This window comes from Clarias gariepinus, chromosome 10 (assembly GCF_024256425.1).
Source record: "Clarias gariepinus isolate MV-2021 ecotype Netherlands chromosome 10, CGAR_prim_01v2, whole genome shotgun sequence".
In the NCBI taxonomy this organism is placed as follows: Eukaryota; Metazoa; Chordata; class Actinopteri; order Siluriformes; family Clariidae; genus Clarias; species Clarias gariepinus.
Window position 1 is genome coordinate 31,701,339 of NC_071109.1, and position 11,233 is coordinate 31,712,571.

The 11,233-nt window shown below is 39.3% G+C and overlaps 1 protein-coding gene across 1 annotated transcript; it reads right to left on the reverse strand.

The window, feature by feature from the left end:
- Positions 1-1,770: 1,770 nt before the first annotated feature.
- LOC128531401 (cyclic nucleotide-gated cation channel beta-1-like) lies at positions 1,771-4,451 on the reverse strand. The gene is made up of 5 exons (XM_053505213.1): positions 4,380-4,451; positions 4,079-4,106; positions 2,298-2,574; positions 2,079-2,222; positions 1,771-1,822 (listed from the first exon to the last, which is right to left on the reverse strand). The coding sequence occupies exons 1-5, from the start codon at positions 4,449-4,451 to the stop codon at positions 1,771-1,773; spliced, it is 573 nt and encodes a 190-aa protein (XP_053361188.1).
- Positions 4,452-11,233: the final 6,782 nt, after the last annotated feature.

The window sequence follows — 11,233 nt, forward strand, 5'->3', positions numbered from 1 at the left end:
TATACCCTACCTCCTCAATTTACGTAGGAAGCACTTGTTGGGATTGAACCACTAATTGGAAAACTAGTAGCTACACCATGTTGCCGGCAGAGGGCGCTGAGGAGTCATTAATATATATGGTTATACAGGAAGCCAAAACGCTTTGGCTGCGTTTCAGAGTCCATACAAATCAGCTAAACATGGTGTATAAATAAATCCCACACCACCTGTTACACCACAATGCCCGAGAGTGAATGAGTAATTTAGAAAGCTTATGTAGCCTTTGTTTTATAACTGGTTTCAGTGGAGATGTGCTGAGGTTGCAAACAGGGTTGCCAGGTTTTGGGGTTTCCCTCAAAAATGTGATTCCTCACCTGGTTTAGTGGTTAGCACTGTACTGTAGGCATTGCACCTTCTGTGTTGGGGTTCGAATCCCACCTCGGGGTCTGTGTGCATGGAGTTTACAGGTTCATGTTTGGTGGGGTTTTCTCTGGGTCCTCCGTTTTTCAAAATTCCAAAGACATGCAGATCAGGCTAAATGGTGGTTCCAGATTGCCTAAAGTGTGTGAAGGGTGTTTGAGTGTGTGTGTGTCCTGTAGAAGATTGCCACCCCATCCAGGGTATACCCTGCCTCATGTCCTATGTCAACTGAGATAGGCTTCAGGCCCTGTGCGACCCTGTATACAGGATGTGGACGCTGAATGAGTGAGTGAGAGCAGGGTGCTCCAAATAATTATTAATTTACCCTACTTAAAAATACTTTAACTTATATACATTGTATACCTGTAGAAACTGACCTTAAAATCGTGAACATTCAATCAATCAATCAATCAATCAACCTATCAATCAATCAATTAATCAATTAAGATGAGAGTATGACGTCACTTTCCTCAGTCCCTCAGTGCATTCTGTGAAGTTAGGGTCTGGCATTTCTACTCTTTGGTACCGCTCCTTTTAAGCAAGGATTCCACATACTAATTCTTTCACACACTCAAGATCCAGTGTCCCCTTACACACCCAGCATCTGATACCGATCACAACTCTGGCTTTGTCCCTGACTCTGTAAAAGTATTTCCTCTTTCCTCCTTTACCCACCTATTCTTTATGTAGGACAATATGTCTGATAACAATAATATGAGAGTGAGTCAAAAAAATTAACCAGACTCTGGCTGTAGAATTTATTTTAATTAACTTTTAGAAAAGACCTTTTTTTTTTTTTGTCCGCCTGTCAACAAGCTACTTCATTAAAAAAAATGTTTAAGGCTAAGCTGGAAGCCATGAATGCGCTGCTGTCTTCACTTATTCACCAGAAGTTACTCTTCGTCCTTGTAGGGCTGATTTCAGGGGACCAAAGTCAGATGGAACGAGATCAGGACTATAGGAAGAATGTGATGTTTCAGTAGCCGTGGATGTGGACGGTCTGTCCGACCTTTCTTGAATCTATTTATAAAGACTCCTGCGTGACTAAACGCTTTCTCTATACTGCGCACAAAGTCTTTGATAAATACCGCCATCAGACCACCAAAAACGAATTACTGCACGCTGCTGTTCTTTTGTGCAAATCACCAGTGGGGTGTGCCCGGTTTTGCTCGCAACGCAGTTACGATTGAACTGATGTAACATGTTCACACCTGCACAGGAGTGACTGGGGAGACAGTAGCCTTGAACAGAAAGTGCTGATAAGACAGTAGTTTTAGTTGCAGAACATTTTTGACTCACCCTCATAAATATGAAGATTTGCTGTTGAAGGAAACCAACTAATGACTTTATATGTGTTGTGAAAATGTGCCCTTACTCTGCGCTTTGACTGTTGACTTCTTTCTCGTCCTGCAGCTCCTGTAACCTGCAACATAAAAGGTGAATATACAGTAGAAGGTCGCATGTAGTAAAATGATTTTCTGAAATCTAAGCTTGTACCACTGTAAACAAACACTAGATTTTCTCTGAGTGTGTGTCTGTGAGCCCGAAGTGTGTGTGTGTGTGTGTGTGTGTGTGTGTGTGTATCAGCATTAATTAGCAGCATAAGAATAATTACATTAAAGGAAGGTTTTAAAAGTATAATGAGATGTGTGTTTGTGTGTGTGTGTGTGAGTGATTACTCTAGCTCAGCATCTTCCTCCACCTCCAGGATGGGTGTGTGTACGGTTACTCGGGTTCCAGCCAGCTCTCTGACGGTCACCTCCGCTGCGTGTCTCGCCACTTCCTCAGCCATCCTCGCCATCTCCAAACGCTCCTGACGCAACCTACACACACACACACACACATAAATAGTGCCACTAATATCTATTAATTTCCATAACCCCAACCGAGACACCAACCGTTCCTCAATAGTTGCCATGGCTTTGTCCTCTGCCTCTTTCTTTATGCTCTCAATGAAGGGGGTCCATCGTCCAGTTTGTGTCTCAGCATCTTCTTGCGTCAGGAAGGATGTTGGTGCTGATGGACTCATGGCTTCCTGATCCAATCGCTCCTCTAACTCTGCTTGTTTTGTGAAAGACGACTGCTCAGATCTCTTCTCCTGGTCCTTGTCCTGGTCATCACCTGAGTCGACCTCCTCGAGGACCAAGTCTGTGGAAGTTAACCTGGTGTGGACAGCTGGAAATATAGTCAACATGGAGATTGTGTGCTAAAAATATATACCTTGCATGAATGAACTCCTCTGTTTAACCTGATTAAGTTTGTCATTAAGTAGAAGGTAGCGAAACTTTAAACTTTAAGTGCTGACCCTGGAGACTCCTTCTATGAATTTGAAACAAACATCTCCTAGAAATCTGCACAATATCAGTAGTTAATTATTTTATTAATCACCTGTCATGCAAAATCCTGGTGAATAGGTTATTGCTATAGAAACGGTCATGTGTTACAGCACCACATCGGATCAATCAGAATTCAGAATTGAAAAGTGCTTGGGTATAATTGTTATTATACTATTTAATAAAGTACTTAACTAGTCTTATCATGTAAAACAGATGGTAACTGAATGATGCCTGACCAAATTAAGGCTTTGTTGTTTCCACTGTTCAGTTTCAGTGCCTCTGAACATTGTTTAGCGCTGCATTTCCTATTTAATTTCCTGTTTAGCTTTAGACCTTTAGACCTTTGTTCACGCTATCCTGCTTTTAGATTTTTTTTGTTCACGTATATTTTGCCAATACACCTCATGCACTTTTGTCTGTAATATGGGCTGGTGCACAAAACCTTATGCACAAATAAATGTGAAATTTAGTTAAACGTATTAGCAATAATTTTATAGACCACAAGATGAAACACTTTTCACGTTCCGATAGCTTGTGATGTTACCTAATGAACACAGAATTATTGAAGTAAATCAGAGCTTAATTAAATAATCACTTACGTAAAAAGTGCCCTCTAGGTTGTCTTGGTTGATACAGTAAAATGCCATAAAGAACTTTAGAGTGTACCTTTGGTACATAAATGATCTATAAACTGCCTTTTAGGGTGATTCTGTAATAGATAAACTGCCATTAAATTGTTTTTTGGCCTGGTGGCGTAGTGGTTAGCAGAGGGTTTGGGTTGGATTCCATCCACAGGGTCTGTGTGCATGGAGTTTGCATGTTCTCCCAGTGCGTGGTGGGTTTCCTCTGAGCACTCCAGTTTTCTCCCACAATCCAAAGACATGCAGACTAAGCTAACTGGCTGTCCCTAATTGCCTGTAGTGTGTGAATGCATGTTTATTTTAATTTTAATTTTGACCTGAGGACCCACCACAGTAATAAAATTGGAATAAACACAGTGGTTGTCACCATAGGCCTTCACAGTCCCTAGTTGGACTTCAGAGATTGATAGATGGATGGATGGAAAGTCTGGCTTATGGATGAAATTCCCCCAATGGCAGTATAGAATATGTGTTAATATGTTAATATATTTCTGTGGTTTATTGGTTGCTGAAGATGTCCTGCAGTCCCACCTGTGCCCGCTACGCTGTAACTGTCTGCTTTGTTTCTGCTTTTGCGCTGAATATTATATCAGATAGGTTTCGTGGTTATTTATGCACTGTTCTTCATGTCAAGAACTGAAATCACGTCATGTATATTGTGTAAGTGAAGAGATTGGAGAAATCAGAAAAGGTGATACATACCGTGTTGTGTAACCGTTTCTGCCACCTCCTGAAAAAAACGGAGGGGAAATTGAAGCATGGTTGAAAAATTAGTGGTTTAAAATGTTCAAGCGGCATTAAAGAGATGCTCAAGACAAAATTGAAGTGTGCAGTGTTTATTATTATCTATAAAGAATGAGCAACAACAGCGCAAAACTAAGGAGACAAACTTCTAACCACAGAAACGTTTTGCCTGATGAGCTGCATTTACAGTTGGGTGAAAAGCCGTGTGATAACTTTTTACTGATTTATTCCTTTGAAGAAATGCTTGTGTCTGGCTTACCCCATAATCCTCTTTACTCCTTATAACAGGCTGTGGTAAGGCCAGGCCAAAACCATGAACAATCCACCCCATCATGCTAAAAAAAAGTGATAAAGACACACAAAGCAAGGTATTATCGCACAGAACACATGTTACAGAGAGAGAAAAGCTCAACTAGTGACTGATTATTACGATCATTTGGCTTTTTAACCTACTTAGCTTTGGTGTCGACGTCTGTCAGGCTGGTTACTGACTCAGGAGGAGGTGAGAACGCTGTGAGGAAGGAGAAACCAAAGCTGATATCAAATGTTTAGACACTTGCACAAGAACTACAGTTGGTGGAAAAATCTCCAAATGAAATTTAAGAGATTTTAGATTTTTTTTTTAACCATAGCTAACTTTATTAGGTTATATTTACCGACCTAGTGTACTCCATCTTTTTGCAATTGTTTTGAGTTACAGGAAGAGATTGAGCTCTAGCCGGGTAGGAGCTGCCTATCATGTAGCAGGTAATCTGTATTACTTTGGATTTATACCTTTATTTGAGCAGCGTGATGATCTTTGGGAGCCATTCTCTGGCTGGTCTGGTGGGCGGGGCATGTGGTAAGGCAGAACATTCTGGAAACCAGTCTTTATCCACTGTATCACTCTGATATGGGGGAAAAGTGGAAGATGCTTTGGATTAGGGTAATGAATGTAAATGGTAAAATCAGTAACACATGGCTATACTTCAATTTGATCTCTTAATCCTTATCTCTTAAAAAAAAAGGAAAAAAGAATTTCCTATGAAGACAATCTTTATGATAGGTTGAGGAACTGCTCCCCCATTTGGTACAGTAGCTACATAAAGATAAAGAAGGAACGTGCAGAATATGGAGTGATTCGTAAGTTATTGAAGCATAAAAGACTCAGCGTTTAGGAAAAGTCAGATTTTATGCTTATCCTAGAAAATCATTTTAACTAACACTACTTTACCTTATATTGCTTAAGTTGCCTCTTGTCTACATAAGTATTTATTGTAAAAATCACAAATGCACTAACTTTTCATCTAAAAGGGTTGACAATTGTGAGATGCTTCATATTGAAATAAATGAAGTGTTTTAAGAACAGATTTCAGCCTTCTGTAAGCGTGTAGCTCACCCTGGACGGAACTGAGAAGAATGTCGCTCTTCAGACACTTCATCCTCCGAGACCATTCCCACCACTGGAACATTAGGAAGAGGCTCTGCACCTGATCACACAATAAACAGTCATTGATTTGCTTCTGAGTAAAGCTCAGCTACCTCATTATAATTAGAGTACATGTCTGAAAAATCACTCACCTGGAGGTTCTTCAATATTGCAAACCTGAAAGTAAAAAAAGATTTGCATGAGACGAAACAATGCGTCGGCAGGTAGATTTTGTTGGTAGAAAGTTATTGACTTTTTAACAAAATTATTATTATTATTATTAGTAGTAGTAGTAGTAGTAGTGAACAATACCCACAGTACATACAATACATGTTTTTTGTTGCTGTACTTAAGTATTTTTTTTTTATTCTGTACTTTTTCGCATCTTTATACTTTTACTCCACTATACTGTATTTATCTTTACATTTATTCCTTATTATTTTAAAGCAGGAAACTGGAGTTGCTAAAAAAAATAATAATAATTGTAATAATACAATACACGCATGCATTGAAGCAAACCAATTATAGAGCAGCGCATCATTTCAATAGTTAAGAAAAAATGAGCGATAGATTTCGATTTCATAAAGTTATAGCATTAAGAGGGTGGACAACTGCCTGACATACTGTATCACATGAGGCTGTGGTGGTGCAATATCCTTGCCCTTAGGTACGTCTAAAACCTTGGAATAAAAGAATGTACAGTATGTGTCATTTACAAATGCGTTCGTTCGGTGAGATACAGAAAATGGAAATATATAAGGCACAAGGCGGAGTACACCCTGCATGGGGCACCAACTTGTAGGATGGCACAAACACACACTCACACACACCCAGTTACATACCAGAGGCAATTTGGAAACACCATTCAACCTAACAGCATGTCTTTGGACTGTGGGAGGAAACCAGAGTACCTGGAGGAAACTCGCCAGGCATTACAACCAAAGCTAAATTATTATCTGAGTTATACATTTACTGGGTTGCACTGTTTAGGCCACCATCAAATAGTTACATCACAAACTGGAATAGTCAGATATAACATATGGCCGTTTTTACACATGGCTCTGTCTAACTAGTAATGCAAAATGCTGAACAGCAACATGTTACAGGCTTATAAAATATGAACCACTATTCTTTCCTTAAGCCTCATGTTTTATAGGCGGGGTACCCTAATCTAACCTGGACTTTTGATTGTGCAAAATAACAGAACACAGTTACTTAGAATAAAAACCCCCTTTAGCTAAACTTATCCCAGTGTTTTATGAGTGTTTGGATACCATTAAGTTAAAACGTTTTCTCAGTACGCCAAAGCCATGATCGGACTGCCTTTTGCAATTTACTTCTGGATTTTTTTTTTGTTTTATTTGTTTGTTTGCAATGAGAGTTTGTATCTTAATGAAAGTTAACAGTAAAAAACCACCTCTGTATCTTCTTCATCAGATTTCGTTTTTTCTTTCTCCTCTGTGTACTTCATCTCTGGCTGTGGTCCGACCTTCCCAATCCCTCCTGAGATCCAGCCAATAACTCCCGATCTGGTTGAGGGTTTACATGGTTTATTATTTTTTTCCGAGCAACGTTTCATTCGTCTTGCAGCACAGCATTTGCCAATTGTGTTGTTCCAAATTTCTATTCATAAATGGCTTGTCATACTTTTTATATCTGTTACAAAGTGCGATTACTAAAAACTTCTTTACTAAAGGTTACATACAGTCTACATGTACTTACAGATACAACATATGTGGAGAAACCTGACCATCACATCAATTGGCTCCAGTTAAGCATCTCATTCCAAATTTATTCCCCCTTTTCTGTTACAACAAGTTCTACTCTTGGATTCTGGTAAGGTTTGCCGCTAGATTTTGAAGTGTGACAGTGGGAATTTGTGTTAAAGCGGTTAGAGCGTTAGTGAATTAGTGAATGATGTTGGAATGTTGAGGATGCTCTAGTTCCACTTCATCCCAAAGGCTTTCTGTTGGGTTGAAGTCAGAGAGCTCTGTGCCTGACTACCAAACCATTTCTTCATGGAGCTCACTTTGTGCACAGGGGCATTGTCATGCTGGAACAGGTTTGGACCCAGAAAAGTTAAATTACTGTAGCAACAGCTTGTTGAGGAACCATGTAGTGGTGTGATAGTCAGGTGTCCATATGCATTAGACCAAACAGTGTACAGTATAATAACACATAACTATGTGGTTTTCCTTCAATTATAATACCTGTCTGAATCATCATCTGAAGGTGACTGTAAGAGAAGGACAAACAAGCAGGAGGTTAGGAAGATGTTTATGAAATTCCTTTGATTATATAGGTTTGTGTGCATGGAGCAATGGTTCACAATGAAGAGAGGACCTTGGTCTCAGTGTTGGTGGCTCTGTGGAGGTTCGGGCTTCCGCTAGGCTGTGGAAGGGCACTGACGAAACCATTAGACAGCCAGTTCAGCATCCCACTCTGAACACTGCAGATTCACAGAGATTTTTTTTTTTACATCATTGGAATTCATTTACAGGAAGACTAGAACAGGAAATGTTTACTGCTGTAAGAATTATAGTCGTTGGAAGTGGGCCTGACCCCTGGCCTCCAGCGCCTGACCCCCTCATCCCCACCATGTAGTGACCCCTTGGTGGGAGAAGCTGAAAGATTAACACAACTTCAAAGGTCTAAATAACATTGTAAGAAGAAAGATGTATTTTTTCTTTGCAAATGTATCCAAGTATCAAATGAGACCATGAATGGCCAGGTCTCAAAAAATGTAACGTATGACCCAGATCTATTAATTCATGCCCACATCTTATTAAAAACCAACAACCATGTTCCTTAGAAATGTGAACAAATTGATGGGGAAAATATGAGTCATGATATTTGAGGATTGAAGTTGCAGGTTTTTTTTTTTTTTATGGAAATGTATAATGACGTGCACAAGTACAGTACTTTCCACCTTTGGTGACTTGCCTGCTCTGGGACGTTTCTGATGCTTGATCATCCTCCCTCATTGATTTGACTGACTTCAGTTTTCCTGTCAGCAGTTCAGAAGAAAACACTAATGAGCTTTGACAAAAAATAAACTGAATAATTATTTTTTCTTTTAATATCGAATGGAAATTGAGCAGGTCTCCACCTCTGTTTCCTGTAACTCTTCCAGCCTAATGATCGAGAGCAGGGCAGAAAAAAAAGCGCAGAAATAATGAAGTCATACCATTAAGAGTGAAGAAATGTTCTCATCCTGGTACAGACTATCACTGAAAGGAAAGAACTGTGTGTGAAATCATCCTGTACTACGTGCCTGATGTTATGGGGTTTGGGAACACTGGAGAACGCGGGAGAAATGTACATACTGTATGTAGAAAAGAAGCTGGAGAAAGAGAAGAGAAGAGAGCAGGCGGATATGTGTGTGTGTGTGTGTGTGTGTTTGTGTGTACAGTTGAGTGCACAAATGTGCATACTTGTAGAATTTTAAATAATTTATTATTACAAAGAAAGAAAGATTAAAACAGTTAAAGAAAATTTAACTTTTATTCCTTTATAGCTTAGATTAATTCCTTTGAATGTAATTTCTATAAAAGAGGTTCTATGCAAACTTTTACAGTCAAGGGTTAAAAGAGATATATAAAGAGTTGTAGGTGTGGAAGAGCTCTGTGTATGAGCTAAACAATCTGTGTGTGTGTGTGTGTGTGTGTGTGTAATGCTTACTGCAGTACTCTGCTCTCGCACTCCTGCATGATCAGGGCCAGTCAGGGCTTGTGGCACCACCTTCACCATCCAGTTAAACATCCTAATATGCAAAGACAAGCTGTATTTACACACTCATACACTACAGTAAAACGATAAACGATTGACACCAAATTTTAAATTCTCACGTCATTTTCTTACAAACTTCTTCTGTTATACTGTATATAACAATACAATACTACTCAGTACTGCACTACTGATCATAGCCATGGAAAGCCCCTATGAAGCCCTCATCAAACCTTACATCCTGGTATAATACATGGCTCTTCTCCAGGGGAAAAAAAATCACAAGTAGGCAGAAATAGAATGACGTCAATCTTCCTCATGTCCTTCCTCAAACAAAAGAAACAAGGCTCGGTTCTGGCAACAGGCAGAACAATGAGGCCAGTGAAAAGAGCACGGACAGGATGTGGGGAAGCCATTTGGTCACATCGGAGGTCTGGGTTTGAGGTTTCACACACAGTCTGAGAAAATACTGTACTGTATGTATTTAAACTTATCTGTGTGTCTTAAATGCTATTTCTAATTTAATTCCTCTAAACACTAACACTCCAAAAAAAAAAAAAGAATGAAAGAAAGAAAAGCCTTCTGCTGCAGATGAATATCCTTTCCTTGTTTTTCTCGTCTTACTCCACTGACATATTTAATCAGAGTTCCTGAGCATCTTTTGGGAACCTCCTTAGATTTAGAGATATGAGAATAAAAAGAGAAAACATTATTAGAAAACAATATTAAAATGATGACTGTTCTTACCTGATTCCAAAGCAGGGTGCTGCATCCCAGGTGGGATTGCAATTAAGCCCAGAACACACTCCAGAGATTTGTGTGTGGATTAGGATTGATGCGAAACAGACGTAATGTGATTACGGGCTGAAGGACAGCAACCCGGTGTGCTGTTTATGTTGGGCACATAATATCACATCCATCACACATTACATTAATATTGCAGTAAAAATCCAGACTTCAGCAATATCAAACATGCCTGTGGTATTTTTAAATTAATTTCATAATAATCTTTCATTCCTAAAACAGATTTAAAGTTACGTTGACACTTGTGCATTGAGAAGATGATCATTAACATGCTACATAATGAGGATAACCCACAGAAGGTCCACTTTAAAAGCATATTCTTGTAAAGTTGACTGGATGGAAAAAGTCTGGTTGGAGAAGGTGCACAAGCAACAGAGATGAACGCAGATTTACAAAGATTGTCAAGCAAAGCTGATTCAAGAAATTGAAAGAGCTTCACAAGGAGGGGGGTGAGGCTGGAGTCAGTGCATCATGCACTGATGTCATCAGGAAATGGGCTACAACTGTTGCATTCCTAGAATGACGTCATCACTCCTGAACCAAGGAAAACATCAGAAGTGTCTTACGTGGGTTAAGAAGAAAAAGAACAGGACCGGGGTCCATGGTTCGCTTTTTAGACGACAGAATTTTTTTTTTTGTCTTATTTAGACATGAAGGTCCCAGGGTCTGGAGAAAGAGTGGAGAGGCAAAGAATGCAAGTTACTAAAAGTCCATTCTGAATGATTTGGGGTAAAAAGTTACTTGTTGGTGTTGGCCTCAAGTCCAAAAGGACCACCACTAACTGGTTTGTTGTCTGTGACACTGTTGGGCTTGATTGCTCAGCACACTCGCCTGACTTGAACTCCATAGAGAATCTATGGCCTATTGTCAAGTAGAAGATGAGAAACAAACAACCAACCAATACAGACGAGCTGAAGGCTGCTATCAAAGCAACCTGGCCTTCAATAATGCCACTGCAGTGCCACACTCCGATCTCCTCCATGCCGATTGAAGCAAAACATTTCAGAATTTTTGTACTGTAAATGCAATATATGTATTTTTTTGTTTTGTTTTTTATAACTATGCTCTCAGATAAATATTTTCCTTTTATTAACCATTTAAGATTAATTGTATAATCCGTATAAAACAGAAGGGATGGCAATAGAAGCCCTTAATATGAAACTGGAAAAAAAAAC

What these genes read in the sequence shown, in the direction of transcription:
- LOC128531401 (XM_053505213.1), bottom strand. Translation starts at nt 4,451, where the DNA reads ATGGGGTGGATTGTTCATGGTTTTGGCCTGGCCTTACCACAGCCTGTT. An exon ending in ATGGCAACTATTGAGGAACG is followed by an intron (nt 2,223 to 2,297) that starts GTTGGTGTCTCG and finishes GTGTGTGTGTAG; the next exon opens with GTTGCGTCAGGAGCGTTTGG. An exon ending in GAGGAAGATGCTGAGCTAGA is followed by an intron (nt 1,823 to 2,078) that starts GTAATCACTCAC and finishes TTTATGTTGCAG; the next exon opens with GTTACAGGAGCTGCAGGACG.